Below are 24923 nucleotides of genomic sequence, written 5' to 3' on the forward strand. Positions count from 1 at the left end.
CAGTACTGTAGCAGCCATGATCGTCTGTTGGGTCTTAAATATATGCTACCTGTCAACTTGACTAAGCATCACTGGCTTTAATGTATTCATTCATGGAAAGGGGCTTAAAGATCTTCCAAGATCAGTAACACAGATACGTGGGCTGTCCATGTTCCATCACTCATTTAGGTTAAATCTTCTAGTTAGTCACACTTAAAGAAATAAAAAGTATTTAAACATTCTCAGTGAGGGAGAGAAGCTTCCTACATACCAAAGGTGGATCCACCATATACCAATCAGACCATAAAAGAAAATATAGATTTTTTACTATTGCATAAAGTTAGATTGAAAAGTATCGGTGGTACATCAGTGAATATTGATGAATTGTATTTAGCTGATGGGGCTCCATCTAAATTAATAAATCAATCTGCATTACGACAATAAATCCCCAGTCGCCCTGAAGAGAGAAAACAGTATTCACTTAAACTAAAGCCTAGAACACAAGTCCTGGATGGGCTCGTGGTCCACCTGGTGGTCTTAGGTTTCAACCTTGAGCTCCAACTTAAACTGCTATACCTATCCACAATAGGCTAAGGATGTAAGGGCTCAGTCTAAGCTAAAAGAAAAATCCATCATGACTATAAATTTAGGAAATTATTTTAAATGTAGTTGATGCAACCCATTTTTGATGATTCATTGTTGAAATTTCTAAAATGAACATTAATGTTAACACTGTAATCTCCCTATTTAGATTAGAACCTTTGATATATCCTCATATATTTATGGCAAAGTAGTGATCCCCCTCATTTCTGCCTTTAAAACTTTGCCCTGAAATAATGGTTAAATATACAGTTTTGACAACAAAGTTGAGCCCCAGGAACTTAAAAGATACCCATCTTAAAGAAATTAATTACCTCCCTTGTTAATCTTGATATAATTAAATTTCTGAAGAATGAAATTTGCTGCCTTTTTTCCCTCTCGCCGCCTCGCTGTTAAGGAGGCAAGCTGATAATGGCTGGCTCTCTAGCTAGCCTGCTGGCCAGGGACATGGGGACAGCCTAACATCCTGGGCCCCATGCTGTGCTATATACCGCACTGTGCAAACCCACTCTCCTCATCCTACGCCTTCACCACTCATAGGGATAGGCAGAAAAAAAAAAACGCCTCAATCACTGTTTTGCCGTTCTGTGCCTACTTGTGTTTCCTCCATCCTGGAGGAGAAGGAAACTCGGAGCCTCCGAATTCTTAGTCTTAACATGTGGTAATGTTGAACGACTTGAGAGTTTTAGAGCGCGGGCGCTGCTAATGAAGTTGTCAACACGGAGCCTCTGAAACCTACATGGTGAAGCCCTGGAGAGCCCGGAGAGTTCTTTCTGTTATGGCTCACTTAAGAAACTCCTGTGTCTTTGTGTGACTTACTGTCGTTTTTTTTTTATAGGACCTCCTGCGATGCCTTTTAGATTTAACCCTGATTGCTTTGTGCAGAACAGCGCCATGGCATTACCAGGGAGATGTGCATCTTGTTGTCACTATGTATTTAAGTTAGTTTTCCTTTAACTATAAGTTTGATGTCAGCTCCATTGTCAGCTGTCAAGGTTTGAGCCTGGGGTGAAAAAGGAAAAGATCTTTCATTAGGTGCTGGCAGGGGGGTGGGGTGCCAGAAGAATGCCAAGGAGGGCGGAGGGGAGGTGGTAATATGTACGGAGTAGGCAAAATACTACAACTAGATGGCAGAAATGCCAACATAGAGAGTAGTTTGAGTTTCCAGAATCTGAATCAGGACTTTTCATTGCACAGGAGGTGTATATTTAGCATCCTGTAAGCAGCAGATTTCTGCTTAAAACTCAATACTAAATAATGGGGCACCATCTTTGCATTTACTGCACCGTAGCTTATCACGAGCAGTTTGCGTCTTCCAGTTTTCTGTCAAAAACAGGATTTATTTTGTATAGTATACACATACTTTTGCAGTGGTTGATTCTTTTCACGAATACCCTTGATGTCTTTAATAATATATGTGGAAACGTCATTGGAAGTGAACCCTTGATATTTTAATTATACTGTACAATGGTTAAACATGGCATGTTTAAGTTATATAACTATATGTAAAATAAATATATAACCACTTCACATGACCCGGCAATTTAATTGTATGGCCAGAATGTTAATTGCAATCGATAAGTAATGGGTACTTTTTGGACTATTGAGGTCAAATTCTGATTATGACTAGAGAATATATCGTTGACTGGTTCAGCAGCCTGTGATAAATCAATCAGTGAGTTGATCATTCCCACCCCTAACAACTACTGCTGTTAACTATCCTATTTATTCCACTCTAAGCTTTTTACTACAATGCCCAGAAGTTATTTTTTTCTTTTAGTCTCCCACTGGGAGAGGCTCTTTTCTGGCTTTCAGTTACACTTGAGCTACCCCTCATGACCTGGACCAACCACCAGCTAACTCGACAAAGATGGTACATGTGAACGAATTGCTTAAATAACACCGTTCTTGTCTGTCCTTCTGTCTAAGGACTAATTTATTTAATTGTTTTCTTAAAATATTGTTGTGATACAGTGTCCTCTATTTTGTCATGAAAAACAGAACCAGAATCTAAAATTAGCTTCAGAAAATGGTGAAAGAGAACAAACAAGGCGATCCATTAGTGAAGATGGGTTATTGGCTGGCTTGCCTCTTCTCATGGAGGCCCATTAAAAGTGGTAATGTCTGCCTGCAGCAGTGCCTGGGGATGAAGAAGGAGGCCATGGAAGGCATATTTCACATGCATCAGACACTGGAATTAAATAGACCAATGTTCCCTAAAAAGACTGAAGTACATCTCTTTCTGATGTGCGTCCCGGGCAAAAATTCATTGATCTTAGAATGTCCCTTGGCAATTATAAAATATTAAATCCAAGTCGCACTTTTCGGCTCGGCTTAATTTTTTTTTTTCCTCGCTTTTCACTGCTTTCCATTTGACCAATTTAGGAGAAAAAAAAAGTTAGAAATGGATGGCAGTGGGAAAAAAAGGCGCTGATAATAAAGACTGTGCCCACTTTTAGATATCTTTTGTTATGTTTCTGTATTGTTTTTGCAGAACATTTCAGATCATTAAATAGGATGAGGTCCCAGCAAAGCAGAGAGCACATGAAACATGTCTTATTACAGCATCAGAGCAGTGTAAACCAGGACCGTAAATGACTGGGATTGAAGCACACAGGGGAGTGAAATTTGTATGATATCTTTATTCCTGATCACAAGGTCTTCTAAGGCATTGATGCCTGTCCCAGCACTCTGGAGATTACGAATATTTGTCAGCTGCTTTCCATTAGGTCTGTGGCCCCGGTGCTCGCCTCCATGGCCCCTTTATGTCCCTCAGAGATTACAGAGGGGTCTACAGTTAATTGCCCAAATCATTAAATTTAACATATATCTCAATAAATATGATCAGCCAGCTGTTTGACAAGGTACACAGTTCATTAAGTCCCCTTGCTTGTTTGTCGTTTCCCTAATTAAGATTTAGAATCGATCATTGAGTGTGTAATGTACAGTGTAGCACGGCTTGCACGGGGACTCTCTCTGCTCAAACGAAAAGGAATGGCATCCGCTTGCTAAAGCTTTACCATTTAGCACACTGACTGCAATGGGAATTAGACATCCTGTGCTAATTAGGGAGGCCAATTAACTGTGAAATTCAGGCATTTTTTGACAAATAATCTCAGCAGAATTCAGACGTCACCATGCAAATGAATGTTATCAGTCCTGAATGGAGAGAGGATGAAGGCTATCGGCTCTAGCGCTGTTTTAGATGCTTACATGCTGAAAAATGTGTGTGTGTGTGCTCCCAGTGGTGTGTTGTTCATGTCAGTTAGCATGCCGTCTAACCTAATGTCTCCCTAGTGTCACTCTTTGTGTCCACTAAAATCCATATCTATAGTGCTTTACTGTAAATTTAGTACAAGTGTATAATAAGTGTAGTTATATTTGGCGCAACTGTTGTTCAATGTGCTTAACCATTGCATGGATATTATAGGAAACAATTCTCTCTGAAATAAGGCAGTGTAGTCTGGGAGAAAAGAATTGTAATGAACAGAGATTGCTGATATCTGCCGTGGAGTGTCACCAGGTCTGGCTCTTGTCTGGCCTCTAAGCAGCAGAACAACGATATTTGGCGGGTCAGCTGCCCAGCGCTTGACCTCTATTCGCTTCTCCCGAAACAAAGAATTGGCATCACCAGAGAACCTCAATGTTTCTGTGTCTCTCATTCCCATTTTGATTCATGATCACATGTATTTTTTAGATTGCATAAATTATGTATTTTTGGACTAATGAACGCCCTCCACTGATAGTACTTTGGGAGAGTTGTGAATAGCTTGATATGGCCTCTATCACTTGCATCAGTGTTCTGATTACATGTCATGGCGGCGCTGAGCAATAGATGTGGTTTGGCTGGAGAGAGAAAACCTGCCTGGCCATTTTGAGCGGTTTTTTTATATACACGTACAACAAGGTCCAGAAAGCCACAAAATGTAAACATACCTCCTGGGCTGGCCTGTGTCACTACACGCACACACTGCTTTGTTGTGTGTTTGTGTATGTGTGTGTCAGAGTGTGTGCAGTTATGCGTGTGTGTGGTCTGACTCGTTGACAACTATAAAACAGGCCCCCTGCTGTCTTTATTACCTGTCGGACCTATCCCAACTGCTTTGTTCCCGCAATGCATAGAAACACATGTAACCGTGCCTGCGTTGGCGCTTTCTGTTCAGTTGGAGTCTAAAGGCGCCATTACACCATAGAAAGCATTGGCTGTGGGTGTATATTGAAGCTGTTTGGATACCAGGCAGCGCCAGAGGTGTGTTTGCTAGGCGCCGGTGGGCAAGTCCTGCAGCTGCCCGCCTCAGGTGCAGGAAGAATTGAGTACTTCCTTTTACAAGATGTGTAATTATTATGGCAGACAAGGGTGTGGATTTATACCAAGTCAATATGTAGATAAGCGTTCTATATACACACACACACACACACAGCTGCTTGGAAAATGATGCTTTTGTATGTGGTATAATAAAGCAGGTTGCCAAAATGCTTTGCAGGTAGGAAGGAAGCCCTCTGGGCCTGTGGAAGAGGAACCTGATGGGAGGAATGAGGCCTCCAGGAAGGTGCCAAAAAAACTGTAATGAGGAACTCTTTAGCTGAGTCCAAATTTTGTGATGCTGCCTGCCATTATTACCCCCCAACCCATCTAGACTACTAATTGACACTGTATTGTATGATTTTAATTTTTGCATTGCAGTGCCAAATGAACCATACTGTGGAATCATTAGACTTCTATGTCTTTCTCATATTCATATATGAGAAAGACATAGAAGATATATATATCAGCAGAACTAGTAGTAGCTTATTGTATATTATATATTATTATATATTATATTGTTATATAATAATTATATAATTATAAATTGACATATCCGAATGCCCAAAATGGTAAAAGGAACCATTTGTTTCTAACTTGCTCTAAAAACACTTTCAACCTCTCACCATGGCAGCTTGTTGGATGAAAAACAATGACACTGGGGGTCACAAATATTCACAGAGGCCCTCTATTTAAAAAAAATTAATCCTCCAGCAAAGTTTTGGTTCGTCTTTCTGGGCCATCTATATAAAACATGAAACTCTACTCTTTCCCCAGAAGAGCCTGGCTTTTAATCAGACCTGCTCTTCAGACAGCTCTGTTTCTGCCTCTTATACTCAGCAGGCGTCGCATCAGGTGCATGGGGACCAGTGACAGCGGCGCTGGATGGGAGTCTGTGATGGCTAAATGATGTCAAAAATGGCCCCATGTATGTCAATTTCAGATCAAGGACCAATTCGTAGTGTGAACCTCCTCTTGCAAACGTGCTTTCTAATCTCCTCCATCTGCATATCTGCTGCGGCCCCTTGGTGCGTTCCTTTTCTTGTGAGTGAAATGTGTCAGTGCTCATATGAGATTTATGTGAAGGCTGACAGTTCAGCATGCAGCACATGTCTGCAGAGCGGCGGGATCCGTCGTGCTGCCTTTTTGTCTCTTATCTCATTCTCAAGTTAGTGTCTGTTGGTGCTCGGATTCTGTGTTATTCAGTGCCATGCTATTTTGCTAGCCTACACTTTTCACTAATTAGGCCATTTGCAGGACGCGTCCCCCTTAGTGTGGTCATTTTATGTTCGATACCACTCTGAACTGATAGGCTTTTGTTAACTGGTTGTTCCTATTTGCAATGTTTCGTAAAGACATCAAAGGGTGGACCACAAGCCTCATTTGGCAACTTCTCCCAGCTATCCATCGGCTGCAAAACACCCCGGTGCCTTGATTATTAACTCAGTCGCCACCCTCTCATTCAACTTGAATTAAAAATTAAAACCAGCAGAAATGACAGTGCCACACCATTGAAAGTAAAGTGTGCAAAACCAACAAGGGCTCATTAGCGAATAGTTCTGAAGACAAGCATTCTGACTTGAGACTCATTACACTTCTCCTATTTTAACTCTAATTGGGTTCATTTTCTATATGAAACGCTTTGAATATTTAATGTTGAAAAAGTTCTACTTCTGATACTTTATGTAGCCAAATATACTTGGCCTGTATTAACTGTCCAGGTTATCAGGCAAGCTGCTAGCGATTTCTCAGCTGCTTTTGCTCTCTCCATACAGAACACCAGAGAGGAAAGACATTGAACACATCGTTTGGTGGATTATTGATTGGATCTGGATCAGCAGACAAAAAAAGCTGATTTATAAATCACAACAACAACAAAAGCATCGTCTGGATTGTTGTTATAGTAGCTGCTGTACTAGTCTGATTGTAGACAATAGGATTTATTTTTCATTTAATAGATAATAATAACCAATATGTGAACAAAATGTTATTACCCCACAGTCCTACAGTATATGGTGTTGCCAACTTAAGCTACAAAGACCCAGCAAAAAAAAAAAAGAAAAAAAAAAGAAGAAGCCTTTGTAGCATTTAACAAGTTGTTGAGCTAGCCGGGCATAGAGCATTTTAATTAAACAGATTAAAAACAATGTTATGGTTTCTTCATCTTGTTGCCTTCACACAATCTTTTGTTTCTCTCAGGTTGAAAAGAAAGAGAGAGATAGGGGGGGAGAAAAAAAGCCAACATTGTGTTTCCAGGCAAGAAAGTTTGAAGTTCTTTGTTTGGAAGCGAGGTTCCGGGTGCAGCACACTGTTTAGCTTGGTGACCCTGTGACTGTCTTCTGAGGAATTGTATGAGCAGCCCTGCAGAATAGTGCTCCAGGGTCAGCTTTCATCTTAGCAGTAACCTGTGGACTTTGAAACTCAGGGCGATGGAATTGCAGCTTTGTCAGTACACTACTAATTAGAAAATTCCTGACCTCGAGCAAGATGTTTTAATTATGTGTTGTGTCAACGAGTTTGCAGATTTAATCCACCGTTGATACACACTCAAGTGTGCAAACTGTGTCGCACATTGTAGTAGATCAAGTGGAAATGGTGAAGGGGCTTTTTGCTCCATCTTTTCTCTGCCCCATATAACCTTAACGCCTTTCCTGCACCGCGTTTGTTAGGAGCCATCACATGCTTAAGTAGCCAAATTAGACGTGGAGTTAATGTGTTAGTTTGTGGAAAAAAAAGCTGGTCTGATTTGCCTTGGTTTGTGGGAGGCTGAACAATGTGACAGTATTGTGCTGGGTGTGAGCTCTCTGTTGCAGTGAGTCAGTGTGAGGGAAGGCAGGAAGGGGTTAAACAGAAATTGAGCGGGGATGCTGGGGGCAGCAGTGCTGCAGAACATAGCAGTGTTCGTGCGAAGGCAAGTCATTTCCCGAAACACTGCAGACACATGGCCTGCGGCGCTCTAAAACCTTTGGAGACCAAAATGGCTTGCAGGAGTTAGAAGTAATAAGGTGTTTTTTTGCCTTCTTTCTCCTTGACTGAAATTCTGCACGGTTGCTATGCATTGCCATGGAGCTGTGTAGCTGTTTTTATGGTTTATGTGGGTATTAAGATGCTCTGCAACTGGCCATTTTTGAGATTTGTTGTTCTTTAGCAGTGAAGCAAATGGAAGTTGTTTGTTTTGAAAGTAATTCCCTCATCCCTTTTGCCATGATCAGAATGCTGGACCTCACTCTTATCCCTTTTTATCTTCCCCTTTATTCTTTCTGCTGTTCACAAATGACAAATAACAGAAAGCATGTATGAGACAAGAAAAAACAGATATAGCAAATGTGTTTCACTCTGCTCCATTTGTTTTTTTTTAAAGCCCAGTGACAATAGCAGCCTCTTGTTTAGGCTTTTCACAGAAAAGGAACCTGTGATGGGAACAAAGGCCGTGTCTGTGTCGGTGCATGAACATAAAGCTGCGGTATTAGTCCATCCTGACCTTTCTGATGATCAGTGGGCTGAACCAAAACCCTTTTCATCCCTTTCCCCTGGTTCTGTTAATCTTGGCTGCCTTGTCTGCTTCAAAGAGAGGCTCCAGCATATAATCTGGGTATGTACATCTGTGAATTATTATTCTAATTCTTTATACGTTTATTAGAGCTGAATAAACTCCACATCAAATACATCACTCGGGCAATGTCAGAAAGCCCGGGGCGAATCAGCCGACATCTGTTAACTCTTTCAAAATGGCCTCATCCAGCATGTCTGTGGGCGTGGAGGAGCGAGAAAAAGGAGAGGCGAGAGAGGGAGAGAGAAAGTCTCTGTTGCTGATTAATGGCGGCCGTGGGAGAAGCGTTTCAGGCCCGAGTGTGGAGATGAAGCGGGGCTGCACTCCCACGGCTGGGCTCCACACTGTAAACACTGTGAAGGGACGAAGCAGCGTTCCCCAACTGAAATGCGGCGTGGAGGAGAACATGTGGGAAAGCTTGGCTTGCTGGCACATAGTCAGTCAACCAGTCAGTCAGTTAGTCCTTCAGTCAGTAAATTAGCCAGCCAGTCAGTGAGTCAGTCAGGCGCTCAGCCAGTCAGCTAAACAGCCAGTTCTTCAGTTAGTACGTCAGTCAGCAAATCAGCGAGTCCTTCAGTCAGCCAGCATGTAAACTAGTTTGTCAGTCAGTCAGGTGCTCCTGAGGAGCGGACGCCCATCAGGAGCACCTGAGTACCTGCACACCGTTTGAAAGATTACACTTAGCAAATACAAGCGGACCACCAAATCATGGCTGGCTATCTGCCACAGTGGCCAGCATCATACACAATATTCATCAGTATTTGACTAGTGGCTGCTGCTAATTTCCACCCTGGCTTCAACTATTGGGAAAAACACCACCTGGTTCAGCTTTAGCTTCACTTCTTTGTTTAGCTTGTCAACAGTCTGTCTCTGTTGTGCTATATATGTCCTCCTTGCCTGGAGCGTAGACATCAGAGTTTAAACCGATTTTTCAGCATCAAAGTAATAACAACAAAAGAGTAATGTTGCATCATGAACAGCTTATCTATTTCTCAACCAACATGGGGCTAGTCGTTATCATTCAACATGAATGCTGAGCAATGTTTTTCCCCCAGTTTTAGTTAACACACTATGTTAGCCGGGATGTCGTCACTCTGTGTGTGTGTGTGTGTGTGTGTGTGTGTGTGTGTGTGTGTGTGTGTGTGTGTGTGTTTTTTCATACCATGCAGCCTGTCTGCAACTTCTGCTGTGAGGAGTGGAGTGCTGAGACAGCAGGTTGGCCTGTGCAGGGCTGAGCAGCTCTGTGTGCCTGGCAAAGTGGGCCATTAACCCACCGCCCTAAGGTCTGACCTGGGCCAAATCCAATATTGGCTCCTGCATCAAGGCACAGGTGCCACTCAGGGTTCAAAGCCACAGATCAGCAGGAACCCCACCAACGCTCCTGCCCCGAACCCCCTTTCCCCTCTCAAACAATAAAGGACTGAATGTAAATTCCTCAAGACACCTACAAGCATCGCTGCTGCCGCTGCACAATTGAAGACAAGTCAGAAGTAGAAAGAGAGTGAGAAAGAGGCAGAGAGAGTAAAAACATACAGTCATAATCAAAAGTAAATTTAGCAAAACAGGAATTAATTGTAGTTCTCTCAAGCTTGAGGTGAATGTTGTTGGTCATTGGAGGGTCGGGAACATGAAAGTGTGACCTGCTGACTTTGTCCCTCTATTAAGAAATTAAGAAATTCTGATTTGTTTCTGTGCCTCTGAGTAGCATAGACATATTAAACAATGGATGTGGTGTCCAAACATGGCAGCCCCGTCATTCCAATAAGACAGTATAGCACATATATATGTTCAAATTGTGGTTATTCAGAGAGTAGTTCTGAATGTGTGTGATGTTCAGAAACATTTTCTCATACGTTTACAGCCATTTTGTTTTATCAATGTGTATAGAAACAAGCCTTTATGGATCCCACTCTAAGCGCTAAATAGCTAAAATGTGTATTCATCCGTGGGTGAAAATAGTCAGCAACAAATTTGAACTCCTCTTTGGGTAACGTTTAATAAAAACTGCAGTCCTTTTTTAGGGAAATAACTTTCTTAATTTTTAAACTATGTATATGTTAGCACTAGTAGAGTAATATTTTCAGTAGGAACATGTGGGCTTAGTTGTTTTGGACTTAACATAGCAATGAGAAAAAACAGAGTAATATAGCCTTATCCTTTTATTTAATATTTGTTGTGAATAACCTCAAGATTCAATATTCAATAGTTTATTGCCATGCAGCTAAGTTGCTAGGAATGTGGTGCAATATATATTTGGTGCCAAGAACTATTGGCAAATTCCATCATTTATAAGTAACCTTAATAGACCTTTTTCACGGCAGACATGTTGACATGTCATAGTAGGAAAAGCACAGGTGTATTCAAAACCATTACTGACGGCTGCATTCCACTTAGGAGAGGTCCTGGTATTGTGCATGCTGACTCACTGAAATAGCTTATTGGGACACTTGATGGGATTGAGCCATCGTTAAGGTTATCAATTTTAGCTGTGCTTTTTCCTACTATGACAAGTCAACATGTCTGCTGTGAAAAAGTTGCTTATATCATGACTCCAATACGTTTGACACATGGTTGAAGCATCTATAAAAAAAAATGTTTGGGCATTTGTGAAATTTGTCGTTTATTTCTGTTTTTCCTTTAGTCTGTCATACTGCAGTCTTTATTACTAATTGTCAGCTAAACAAGCCACACTCAGGCTCTCTCTTTGTGCATGAACATGTGTGTGTGGGGAAACCATAGAAGAGTGAAATAGTGCAAAGTAATGTGTCTTTGGCACGTTGTCATGTTTGTCAACAGAATGTGACTGGAGCCAGCAAAGAGGCCTTATTACAGATACGCTCTCTTCTCTTCTTTTCTCCTCTCCTCAGCTTCTAGCCACCGCTCTCTCTCTCTCTCTCTCTCTCTCTCTCTCTCTCTCTCTCTCTGTTTTTCTCTCTGTCCCCCGCTCCAAACAAGTCAAATGTCTGAAGAGATGTATCGAAGTATCCCTGTGCGTTCTGTACGATGGATATGTCATATGACATAATGCCTCCAAGCGCCCATCACAGATAAAATGACAGATGCTGTTTTTTGCCTCATGGATCTTTCTTGGCCAAGCTGATTTTGAGACTTTCAGTTTTTCTCTTCCCCTGTCTCTCTCTCTGTGTGCCTCCGCTCTCCTGCTTTTTCTCTTCTTCTCACTTTTTCTTTTCATCCACCGTGACCTTAAAAAGCCTGCCATTTTGTTTTTCATTGAATTTCAGACACAATTACTGTGTAATTGCTGTTGACAGGGAAAGCGTGGTTGTTGATGTCTTGCTTTCCTTTTTAACTGACACTCAGCCATCTGCTTTGTTTAGCATTGGTGTTTACCCCTCCCATCCCCACTCCCTCCTCCACAACATGATTTCCTGCGTGTGCTGGCGAGAGGGATTGGTCTCCATAGATACCGACAACAACATACCCACGTTTGGGTGTGCTGGCAGGAGAGGCTGCGTTGAGTGAATTCCTGGACGAGTGCTGACCTTTCTGCCTGTATTTGGATCACTTAAGGCGGCACCTGTCCCTGAAGGGAATGAGGCATTCTGGGAGCTGTGGCACACTACCAGAACAGCGATCTGGCTATGTATTCACTGTCGTTCTCCTACCCACCATCAACCACCGCGGCGACAGCACCATCCCCAGCACCGACTGCCTGTGGCTACGGCTGCCCATCCGTCCAGGTGGATGGATGGCTTTGATTGGTAAAATCTGTGGCCCTGTTGCTGGGCTTACTTGTGAGTGGCAGTAATTGGCATGGCGGTAGGCAGGCTCATCTTTCACATGTGCTCAGCCATGATTGACTTGATTAGGCCGGGGTCGCTCCCCAAAGTGAGGGTCTGGTGTGTCCTGGTGTGAGCTGGCTTTACCCACTTGCGCTTGCAGCATGTCAGCATTACTGACCAGAGACCAGAGCCGGTCTGGGATGATAATTCAGGCCTAGAATGTAACATCAGCCCATGCCAATCTCGACACATTCACAACAGACCACACATACTGTAACTGTATTTTTTCTGTTTGCTGTTAATGCCAGTTACACATATTTTAGTTTCAATACTACACACAAAACAGCTTTAACAAACTAGTTACAAAATACGCAAACAAACAAATTAGTTCAAAAATGTCTTCAGTTTTAATTTTTCATTTTCATAATAAAGGCTGCAGGAATACATACGGTATTCATATATATAATTTGTGTGCAGTTTTAGAGTGTTGTTTTACATCTGGCATTTCCTCAGAGCTCTGACTGGACTGGTAGGTCTGAGTAACTGGAGGTTACTAGAAGCACATGTATGGCCCTTTAGGAGAGTCACTGTCTGGGTATCTGTGTTGTAGCTCAGCTAGCGGCTTTACTAAGAGAGGCTGTCTGGGGTGTGTGTCAATACATAGCCATGCTGTTCATCGCTGTTAATGTTACTGTTCATAAGCCCTAAATATATTTTTAAACTCTGAATTAGGGCTGGGCGATATATATATAAAAAAAATCATATCTCAGTATTTTTCTGCTGAATGACGATACACAACATGTATATCTTGGTATTTTCTAAATGTTCACTGGAGTTTAGAATGCCAACACAAAGAAAGCGAAAGGTGACGGACATCCAGCCAAAAATTATGGACATTCGGTGGAATTTCCGGCGGCACCTGAACAATCCCGGAAATTAAATGTTGTCGATATAGACTAGGCTGAACCAAACTTTCGAAATACACACAAAATTAATTTTTTGGGGAAAATCACCAGTATTAACTTGATATGCCAGCAAGTGAAAGACAGTGAAAAAACTATATCTTGTTTGAAGTTCCTCTTTAACACTTGCCTGACACTCCAGGCCAATCAGCTGGCCAGGCTACCAGGAACTCTCCTGGTGCTCCCGATGGCCAGTCTGGTATACATTGTATAGGTTAATTCGCGGGTAAGGAGGCCTGGCAACCCTCACTTATTATTATCCAGCGCCCAGGGGTCAGCGAGTGTACTGAGGGAAATTTGAGACAAAGCTCCGTCATACAGTGTACACAAAGACAAGCATATGAGGGGGCGGGTGCTGGAGGGACTTTAGTTTAGTTCTTGTAAATCCATACCCGTCATATGTTTGCAATTAAGGCCTGTCTGTACTGTGTGTTTACAGAGTGGTGCAATCAATGTAATTGTGAGAAGGTCTTCCTGACTGAAATGTCTTATTTCTCTCTGCCTGGGTTCAAGTGGGCACTTGCTGGATTTGTTTCCCAGTGTTTCTCATTTCCAAATGTAAATGCATCCCTTGATTTGTATCAGCCTCTGTATACACTCCCTTTTTATATCGTTTTTCATTTTTCCTGGATCAAAAAAAACAACAACAAGGGCTCCATTTCAGAGTGGGACGTCAGCTCAGATCTATGTCAGCAGCGTTGTTCATTTAGAGGGAAAATCTGTTCATATTCAGGGCAATGTAAAGAGCTGCTTGAATTAAAATGATAGTTTCCCCTGCCGTCAGAGAACGTTGCCAATGTTTTTCTCTGCCTCATGTTGAGCAAGTTGAAGAAAAAGAACTCCGAACACTCTGCTGCACCTGAAGATCTGGACGTAATTAGTGAATCTGTTTGATCTCATTCATGCTCTGCAACAGGGATTACTTTTGTTAATTGGAGGTGTATACTTGCGTAGAGGCCACAGCATTCCTTACTATAGGATACTGTACTATAGGATACTATACGATACTGTCAATGTATACTGTCAATGTGTTAGCCATTCAACAGCGAGTTACTACGTTTCACCATGGAAACTATCCCTTCGACTGCACCAAAAAGCTCTTTTCCTTCAGTAAAGGCAAAGTGAGGACAAATTGCCTGAAGGGGAGAGTGCAAAACACACATCTATGAAGGAAAAGATACGGTTGATGAAACCTAAACAAATAAGCAGTCATTTGATGTTTCTGAAAAAACTATTTTATTTTCAGCTCACCTAAAAATTCATGCACAAAAAGTGATCCAAGGCACCTCCTCAATGAAGTCGGTGCACTCAAGCAATTAGAGTGCAATGGAATCAGTGTGTTGCTGAAGGTCACCATAGCAGTGTTGATGCTTCTCAGGTAGAAAGCTCAAATCTTGAATATTCCCTCTTGTGCACTGATTAGTTTCAGGGTTCCTACGCACCTTTGGAAAGGTGTCCATGTCTGGAAGAATTTTGGAACTGGACAGAAACTACAGTATGAGTCCTCAGCCACGCTACAGGCTCCATATGTAGGCAGAGCAGTGCTTTGAGCTACATGCTAACAATGCCAGTGCTAACATGCTGATGCCAAGCAGGTACAATGTTTCCCATGCTCACGATCTTAGTTTTGCTTTTTAGCATGCTAACATGATAATTAGCAGTGTATACAAAGTTTTGCAGGTATTTGGTCGTTTCATAATTTTTTGACAAATTGAAAATTTGACCTCATGGTGGCCTTGATCACCAAACTTCAAAGTTTATCCTGAAGGAAACGTCAAATTACAGGGTAATACATCCAATAGATGTCCAGATATTCTACTCAAAACCACAAATGTCAACCTCATGGTGGAGCTAGAGGAAAAGTTTGGGGATCACCAAAGTAATTCCGATTCATCCTCTGGGAAACATGAATGTTTGTACAAAATTTCATCGCGATCCATCTGACGTTGTCCTGACCGACATTCACATCCCTAGAGCCATGCATGGCTAAATGTTGCTAAGTCCCACTCAGACTGTATATAAAGATGGACAATGCATCTCCACTTACTCTCACTGTACAAAACTGAAGCCAAAATATCCCGATACGGGCTTTGCCATCTTGTAATTTTGGAGCCAGAGTCTGCGCGGTATTGATTGGGCGTTGGAGCCGCAGTATCAAATTCCCTCCCATCCGCCCGCCCGACCAATTGCAAGTCAATCACAACTGTCAATCATGAGGTTTCCCTACATTTTTGTAGCATCAAATTTTTTATTAAAACCACACAGAAAAATTAACGCCTGAACTTAGCGTGATTAGAACTACCTAAAATGACAGAAATCGTCTTTGTGGAAACTATATATTTGACGTGTACTTGTAGTTTGGCCTATGTCCCATCCGCTAGCATGGAGGGGGCGGGATTTATGACCTACTGCAGCCAGCCACCAGGGGGTGATCAATATGTTTTGACTTCACTTTTGGGGAGCTGTCAAGCCATCTATCTTTAAATACAGTCTCTGGTCCCACTACGCATGACTAGAAATGTTGTATTTATAACATTTTTGTAATACTTGTTGATTTGTAGATTACATGAAAAGTAAGTGTCCATGGTCAGTGTAACGCTTATCAGTTCAATTTTCTAAGCACAAACGGACATTTGGAAAAACAGAAAAATGGGTTCTGATATCCAATTTTTCATTTTTTTTCCGCCTTGACAATTAAAAAAATTGGATCTTTAACCTGTTTTACCAATTTTCTGTTTGTATTCAGAGGATCAGAAATTTAGAAAATTACAAAATTGCGTCTGAGCTCCAATTATTCAATTTCTGTTTTTCCAAATGTCCGTTTGTGCTTAGAAAATTGAACTGATAAGCGTTACACTGAACGTCCATGACATCCAACATCCATGATGCCATTTAAAAAAAAGAAGAGTTTTCTTGTCAGTCAACCAGTTTCAAGTCTTTTATTGATGCAGTATCAGTTTTTATAACGGTGCCCTTATTGTTCGTAAGCTCAGCCATTGAAAATATCACTGTTACATTACATAGCTACCTGGGGTGTTCTGTTGGAAACAGGTTGCACTATGGACTTTTGAAATGTAAAATGTTAAGAATACAGTGTGAAGTCCTCCATCTCACCTTTTGACCTCTCCCTTGCCTTCAGGTTTCAGGCAGCACGGCGGGCTCCCTGGCCAGCTCCACCTCCACCCCGTCCACCTCATCACGCCAGTACACACGGCAACGCATCACTCGCGTCAACCTCAGGGACTTAATTTTCTACATGGAGCAGGAGAGAGAGACAGCCCACTCGCTCCTCCTTTACCGCGCCCTGCTCAAGTAGCCTCCGATCAGCAGGCACCTCAACCTCCTCCTCCTTTTCCAGCCACGTGCCTTCAGATCAGGTCTAATGTTTCAGCTCTGTGTCTACATATGTACTGTAATGACGTTTGATGTAGCTTTTAATAAGAAGAGAGAGAGAGAGAGAGAGACAGAGAGAGAGAGATAGAGAGAAAAACGTACAAAAAATAAAATGTTGTTACATGTCTTCTCAGTAGGTGTGTAGTTAGATCATTGAGTTTAAAGGCCATATAATAATCTTTGTGTTGAAGTTGAATTTGTTAATGGAACAAAGTGGTTGTTGCGATGCAGGACTTAACCCCAGAAAACGTTCCATGTATGTCGGGTAGCTGTTCATTGGACGTTGTTGGCAGCAGCTTCAATGAACCACCTCTAAAGCAAGGATTATTTTGGCGAAGAGAATTATGCTCACACCACCATACAGCCTACGATATTCTCCACGAGCTATTTGTTGAACATCGTTCAATGAATGTAGTTCAGCTGAACTCAATAAATGAGAGACTTTACTGATTTCTAAACCAAGACATCGTTTTGCAACATTAGGATTCCAAATAACAGCATCACCTTCAATTTCCATACTGTATGTGTAAAAAGTTCTTATTGAATTATTTAACAGCATGTCTATTTTTTATCACAGGTAAGCTTTGTAAGAAAAGGAATAAACCCATGTGTCAATATTATGAAACCTGAAGTTTTGTACAACCACGTGCTTTGAATGAGTCAGAATTGAGCAGTTTATTCTGAGTCCACATGACGTTTTCTGCAAAGGTAATTAAACAAAGTTATGGTCGCACTACGACACAAGTTTCTGATTGGTCACCCTTTTCAGTATTTTTATTTTTTTTTAACTCACCCACACATAATGTGAACATTGTTTTTATGACCAGATGTTTGTACGTTGTGTACTATCATGCTCACAGTTCTTCAGAAACTGAACTGCTTAAGGTTAGTTTTGGTTATATTGTAGGTGGGGCGATGACTGGGGACTGTGAAACCTCGGATCAAAACAGACATTCCTTCATCTTTTCCTCTCACTGTCCTACCTGCACATTAATAATGTTTGAAAAAAATAAATCAATTTTGCTGGTGTGCCCTGCCTGGAGCCCCCTTTAGCGCCCCCCCACATACTTTGGCCATGACTGAATGACAAAAGCACTTAAACCTGTTTGTATTTTGAGCCCAAATTAAATTCACAACTGTAAAGTATTGTTTAACTGTAGAAGGAAGCAGTTGATTCCCCCCCATCCCATTTTGTTTCTGTCTTTGTATTACTAAATTGAAAGAGATTGGGAATGGGACAAAAAAAACGCCTGATTTTTACATGTTGTATTGCATTGTCGCTTTTTTATTTTTTTTTATTTTTTTTATTTTTAAAAAACAAATCCTCATTGTATTATGTAATATTGTCCATTATGTATTTTTGTTTGTTTTTTCTATTTAACTAAATATCTTGGCCTCTATGCAGATTTTCTTGTCATATTGAAATTTATTTAAATATTGGTGGCATTTGGAACAACTGTTGTGCATTGTACATTTTGACAGCACTTTTTTTTACATCTATTTTACCTGACAACTGAAAGCTGTCACTGTATTATAGCAAATAAATGACTCTTTTAAGTAGTAAACCGTATTGCCAACAAAAGAGTTATTTTTAACAATTAATATATTTTCTTTCTTTTTTTTTGGATTGGCTTTTATGCTTAACACATTTTCATATATTTTTTCTCCAAAATACCATGTTTTCAAACAAGCACAACAATATCTATAATAATGATTGATTTCAAATCTTTTTTTTTTTTTTTTTGTGATTTTTATGGTTTCTGGTGATTTCACAGGAGGACATTTCTACTACTACTACTACTACTACTACTACTACTACTACAGCTTTTTAGCCAAAATATTAGGACAATATTACTGCTGTAAACAGACGGGGGAAATAACATTTCAGTGTACGGATGATTTGTAAATATTGTTTACAAAACTATGTGTTTATTAGAACCACGTTATTTTTGGTAAACTCTTGTACATATCTTGAAAATTTCCTGTTTGTGTGAAAAAAAACAATACTTATGTATTTGTACCTATTTTGTAAAGGAATAAATAAGCTGTTTACTAAACTGAGCAGATGCTCACTTTGTCCATTTCTTCTTTTGTTTTACTCTTACAGCATCCACATTAAAATGGCTGTAGGTATTAAGGTAGTCTTAAGAAATTCTGAATTGTATTCTAAACTGACTGAATAACTAAGCAATATGTTGCTCTGTTCATTCCTTACTCTTTAAAAGGAAAAATAAGCTGTTATGTTTTTAGCAAGACAGTTTAACTAAAGTCAATTTAGCCTGCTTCATTTCCATTTCTAACATTGCACATGCTAAGTACAAACTGAGTAAAGCGCTGCTGCTCAACTCTGAAAAGTCCCCCTAGGTTTCTGCTGCTAATTAAGCAGAAGCATTTTCAAAAAGACCAAACTGTTTAACTCAGTGCAAAATATTGGAGTTTGGGAGCATATTGGTTTTTTTCAAGATCTCGGCCTATTCCTCAGTCCCTCTGGAGCTGCGGGCTGCTGATCCGGATTCAGCCTTGAAGACGACCGTCCTGCTTTGCGAAAATGAACGAGGATCCCCCATATGCTTGTGTACAGTAGGCTGGGGAGATTTCTCAGGTTTCATCAGTTTAATTACAAGACACAGAGATCAACTTACTGAATACGGCAACCACATACATGTTTCTCGAGATCACCAATAGTATACAAGCAATAGTAACCTGACAGAGGTTAATGGAAGAACACATGGAGATCAATGAGACACACATCAGATATACATCAGTACATCCTTTTATTATCGCAAATATGCAAGAAAAGTCAAATGGAGACACTGTAAATGAACACATGCCCTTTAATACCACAGTCTAATTGTTTTAAACACTTTAAATAATATACATTTGCACCTTATTATACCCTTTGACATGTTTTAATCCATATGTACACAATGTAATGCTTTGAATTCTTTTCATTCTATTTGTGAAGAGGACCAAGAGGTTTCTTAAAAACACAAGGGTCCTGTAAAACCCAGAGTCCTGATAATTCAATATACAATAACTGTACAACTGACCCGCCTTAGAGGTGGAGTGAATGCCGTTTGAACTGGCTGAAACACTGACCAGTACTTCATCTGAAACGACTGGCATGTGTGAACATGTCTATGAAGTTTCCAGTCCTGTCGAGTTTGTCTACCTTTTGTAGTTAACCTGCACTTATTCGCAGAGTCGAAAGGGGGTATTCCATGTTTGGTTATTGCAAACATGGAATACTTCTCACTTTATATGTAGGCGTGAACAGCCATTTATGTTTTTGTTCTAATGTGTATGACCCTTCGGCTTTTTAAAGCTAATAAAAGCCCATTCTATGATTTCCAAATTCCACATCAGTGAGAAAATATGCCTTCTTTCCTTCCTCCCTGAAAAAAAGTCATTCTTGCACGTGTGGTTATAGCACTAGTTTTTTTTTTAACCTCTGTTTCCTCAAGAACTAACCCAGATGAGTTTCCACACCTCGTATCAACTGGATCAAATATCTCAGGATCAGCAGCAAAGTCAAGTCGCCCGGCTGTACAGTACTGTAAGTTTGGAGTATGCTCAGATTTGACTCATCAGTTTGGTTTGTTGCAGTGTGGTCCAGCGAGCCACAGTGTAGGAGGGCGATTTGAGAAAAGAAAAAAAAATACAGCGCATGGGTATGACACAGCAGCAGGGGGTGCAACCCGAGTTTCTACTGGCACCACTGAGCTGGGAGCCTTCGGGGAGTCGGAGGGGGGCAAGGAGCGCTGTGAAGAGCCCAACATGCCTCGGCACATGATAGGCCTGGTTGACCATTCCCTTTGAGGCGACTGGATGCAAAGGCGCAGGCCACTGGCAGGTCAGAACAAAGATGGGCTTGATTGTGAGAGAGACCCCCAGGGAGGAGTGAGCTGGACTGGGAGCTACACTTACACCGAGCTCATCTTTATCCACTCATTGGCCTTATTTAATCAGTGGCCATCCGGAAAGAGCAGATATTAGAACATGGTCAGAAGAACTACCACCCATTTTTAATCAACAACTAGTTTATAAAAACTAACCCCAGTTTAACTCAAACTAAGGCCAGAGCTCACCAAGATCAGAATGGACTTCTTTTTTTTCTTTTGGAATGGAAGAAACAGCATCTGTAAGTTACACAAATACAAAGCGTGACAACTTGGCCTTTCTTGTTTCTGTCTTTGATCCAGAAATGTTGAGAATAAGACCAAAAGAATGAGAGCAGGATAGAGTAAACACCACCCACTCGCCTCTTTGTGAATAAGATGCTGATGCTGGGAGTACAGCTCACTTTGGGTTCTGACATACATACATGTGAAGAACCATCGAAAATAATCTTGGTTTAGGAGTGACAATATTGAAAGACTTTGTCTCTTAAACTTTTTTGTGAAGGTACTGTGAGCTATTCTCAACAAAACTATAAAGACTGGAGGCCTGGAGGAACAAATGTTGGTTGCCTTCTGACATTTGTTTTATTTCTTTTTTTTATAATGCTTTGTGTCTTTTTTTTTTAGCTATAAACTGTAAAAAGAGATGGCGCCTTTATGTTTGTACAATCAACAAAATAGTCACCTTGTCACCTTTGGTACCTACAGTATTTGTTCTGTTGTAACTTTTGCTTGTTTTAAATGTTTTAATGTTCTAGTCTCCAATAACATGAGAAGAATAAACAGCTTGATTGGCACCGGTCACTGGGTTGGTGGGTGGGAACAGGGCAGGGCAGCTCTGTAGGAAATGTTTAAGTGCAAAGAAACATTAAGCATTTAGAGTACATCTCTTGCTGATCACGAGACATACTGGTAAACGTCCATGTTGGTCCTCAAGTCTTTAACATTCTAACTCAACAAAACTGCAATACACTTAGAGCTTGTGCAAGTTTAATCCTGAATTTCAAATTTACTGAAACTGCCTCAAACGTCTGCTAAATCCGAGCAAAAGAGCCAACACCCGAGATATGTTTTAGAGCTAATGAGCAGAAAATCCAGAGCAAGTTTTTATGTGTGCAACACATTTGACTATAAACAATTTTGAAATATCCAGGTTCTCTTCTATCCCCGTTTGAACAATGGGACTTTTTCCGGCTCTGAATGCGTTGCCAGCCAGATCGCTTTAGCCACATAGCCTGCGGACATCTGAGTTTCTGCAGCTACTGCCAAGAAACGCTCCCTCACAAGCTCTCAAAGCCTAATGAATACAACGTTCATACATCCTTCATATTGGAGAAAGGAAAAAAGAGACATTAAAAATAATCCTATTAATAATAATTGTTTACACCATTTCATGATAAGAACAGCAAAAGGAGCAAGAAGAACATACTTTAGAAACAACAATGAAAATTGTAATAAACAATCATTTTGGCAAACGATGCTGTTTTCGGCGAGGCCCCCGCCGTCTGTAGCGAGGCCTGTGGAGTGAGGTGGGACGGGGTTGGAGGGGTCGAGGGGTCGGGCAGATTTGGGGCCTTTCCGGGGACTCGCGAGCCCGGATTATGTCCTCTTCCTGTCATCCTTAACAGCATCCTGTCTGCCAAAGCTTTCTTGTCCCACAGCAGGCCAGACATGGGCCTCATACAGAGACAGAACCGGATGATACACCACTGAAAGAGGGGTAGAAGGGTGGGGGGAGGGGGCGGTATTGGGATTCAAGAAGGGGGGTTGGCAGTTGTGTCACTCTAAAAACAGTCAGGACACCTTTTTTTTTATGAGAAGAAGAGGGAAAAACCATGGCGCTAAAAATGGTTCAAGTAAGCTGCTGTTGAGTCCATTTGTTGTCGTCGTTTTCATCCCTGTCCCAGATTCTTTGGGCGTCGTTTTAACATAATCAAAAACTTTTGCTGCTGATGCTTTTTTTTTTTTTTTTCTCTCCTTTGTTTGGTACTACATTCCCCTTAGAGTTCTGCAGAGCTGGCGAGGTTAACAAGCCACTGCTAATACTTCGGTATGTTGGGGGTTGTCTGTGGTCCTGTTTGGGCAGGGAGGAGGGCAGGGGTAGGCTGGGTGGGGTGGTGTGAGAAGATGGAAGGAGTGTTGGTGGGGTTTGGCAGTCCCTCTCCCAGAACGCTCTAGTCCAGCGGTTCCTGTTTTATCCTGATGGGCGTGTTGATGGAGAGACTCCGCCGGTCCTCGCGACACAACACGTACTCGCTGAACTGGGATGAGTCCACGCCGCCTCCGCAAGACGCCGCCACGCTGAAACCTTTCTGGAAAAGACGCTCCAGAACCTGAAGACGGGAACAGAGGGAGGAGAGTTAAAGCAAAGGCTATTAATTAGGGCTGCCACCTCTTAGTCGATTAGTCGACTAATCGGTCGTTTTGGTCTTAGTCGACTAAGATTTCTTTAGCCGATTAGTCATTTTTTATGCTTATTCATGCTTAATTACTTATTTCCAAGAAACTTCTGAGAACATTTATGGTAAACACAAGATTTAAAGTGGTGCTTTTGCAGGGTTAATTGTGGAGAAACTCAGTTTTACAGATGGTTAATTAACTACATTTATATTGTGCTTTCTAGTCTTAACCACCTCTCAAAGCGCACAGCTCTGTCAATTAAATCAACTAATCGATTAGTCGACAAAATCGTATAAGTGTTAGTCGACTAAGAATTTCTTTAGTCGAGGACAGCCCTACTATTAATAACAGAACTGCCGTGTCGATATAGCTAAGTCTAACATAGAAGTGTTACTGATAGAGATGCAAGTTTTAAGTTTCATACTTCTTAAAGGAAAAGTTCCACATTTTGGGGACAAAATGTTCATTTGCTTTCTTCTAACTCTCCCAAATTACAAAAAAAAAATACTATTTCCCAAAATGTCAAACTTTTATTTTAATGTAACCCCTTTTTTTTAGTGTGATGAATACTTTTCAACTTCTCCAAACAGAATAAGACCACAGTCAGTCGTTCATAGGAAAGTTTAGTGATATCTCATTGCCAGAATTTTAAACCGCCCGTCAGCAGAAAATATAAGTAAGTCTTGGATCACTTTTTTTGATATCCATCCATCCTCACATCAACCTCAGAGCTCCATCAGTCACAGCATACACCATGTGCCAATAACCTCCCCCTCCTCCAATCACACGTAGTGATGGAATAGAACCAGAGGGCAGTCCAACATCACACCACCTCTGCAATATTCATGCCGCTTGTGCCGCATTGGCTACTGAACCGAGGGCATGAGCTCAAAGGGATGAGGAGAGCGGAGTGTGAGTGAGGTGTGTTAAGAGGCTGAGTGGAGCTCAGCGTGGTGATTACTGGAGCTCCTAATTTGAGTAATGAGGCCGGGGAGCGAAGGAGAGAGCGACGTGTGGGGAATGAGGAGAGAGAGTTCTGGGTGATCTGTGTGAGGACAAAGTGTTGGAGCTGCGGGGAGACAACAGGAGACAGGGATGCATGCTTGGCCTCGACTCTGGCCGTTGATACACACAGTAGTCCACACGCAGATATGCTCAGACGCAAAACATGTGAACTTCAAGAACCCTTTTCTCTCCTCATCTGCCATAATCCTTGTGGGATGTTTTTTTTTTGGAGGGGGTATATCAAAATCAAAATCCCAGTGCGAGGAGTGCTGTGTATTTACTTATTCCCCCGTCCTTTTTAATGGAGTGTGCAGTGCATGGAAATGAAAGGTCTCGCCGAGGGCTATCCCCCTCCTGCCAGATACAGAGCCAGAGAAGTTCACACAAAATAGATCAGTTTCTTCAGATGCCCATACACGCACACACACTGACACATACATTCATGGCGCAGACTGACCTCTCTAATTACAGGAGCGAGGGCCCCCATCGGAGAGCTAAATTGGGGCATTTAGGCCTGCAGGTCGAAAGGGCTGCAGCCTCCCCTGACTGGGGATTAGCCCAACAGAGAAGAGATCAACCACATGCACAAACACACAGAGATGATATGAGAGCAAGCACGCAAATTCACCGAATGCAAATAATAACACACACGTATTCACACACCAACTTGTTGAACAGACCTGAGCCCCCTCACCCCACTTCTTAAATTAAACGGAAATGTGGGCCGACATGCTGCCTGTAAACCGAGAGGACGACTCGGAAAGATTTTCGTCCTCTAGCCATACGACGTCGACAAACTCTGTAATTCGTGAGACAGAAGGGGCGGCAGACAGCTGATGGTGAGGATGGCTAATTAAGAGACCTGCCCAAGCATCAAACACTCCCAAATCCATGACAGACGATGGAGGAGCCTAACGATTATGGAAATGATATTACATAGCCTTCTTTGATCATTGCATCACATTGCATTTCCCGCCCTCCCCCCCCACCATCATCTCTTAACACATGTGGGACTGTCATATTCTGCAATGAATTCGGTCACAGAGGAGAATGGCCTGATCAATAAAGATAGTCTGAAAACACTTTTAT

General features: G+C 41.6%; 2 protein-coding genes across 3 annotated transcripts in view; one reads left to right on the top strand and one right to left on the bottom strand.

Moving 5' to 3' along the window:
- Positions 1 to 18541, top strand: part of LOC114561159 (transcription initiation factor TFIID subunit 4) — an 89230-nt gene extending 70689 nt beyond the window's left edge. Inside the window, exon 14 of the mRNA XM_028586937.1 lies at positions 16277 to 18541. Coding sequence (XP_028442738.1) covers positions 16277 to 16453 — 177 coding nt within the window. The 3' untranslated portion in view covers positions 16454 to 18541. The remainder of the gene's footprint in view (positions 1 to 16276) is intronic.
- Positions 18542 to 19291: 750 nt separating this feature from the next.
- Positions 19292 to 24923, bottom strand: part of kctd15b (potassium channel tetramerization domain containing 15b) — a 29661-nt gene continuing 24029 nt past the window's right edge. For both annotated transcript variants that reach the window (XM_028578767.1, XM_028578761.1), the window contains exon 5: positions 19292 to 22762. In XM_028578767.1, the coding sequence (XP_028434568.1) occupies positions 22604 to 22762 (159 nt within the window). In that variant the 3' untranslated portion in view covers positions 19292 to 22603. The remainder of the gene's footprint in view (positions 22763 to 24923) is intronic.

This window comes from Perca flavescens, chromosome 1, assembly GCF_004354835.1.
Source record: "Perca flavescens isolate YP-PL-M2 chromosome 1, PFLA_1.0, whole genome shotgun sequence".
Classification (NCBI taxonomy): Eukaryota; Metazoa; Chordata; class Actinopteri; order Perciformes; family Percidae; genus Perca; species Perca flavescens.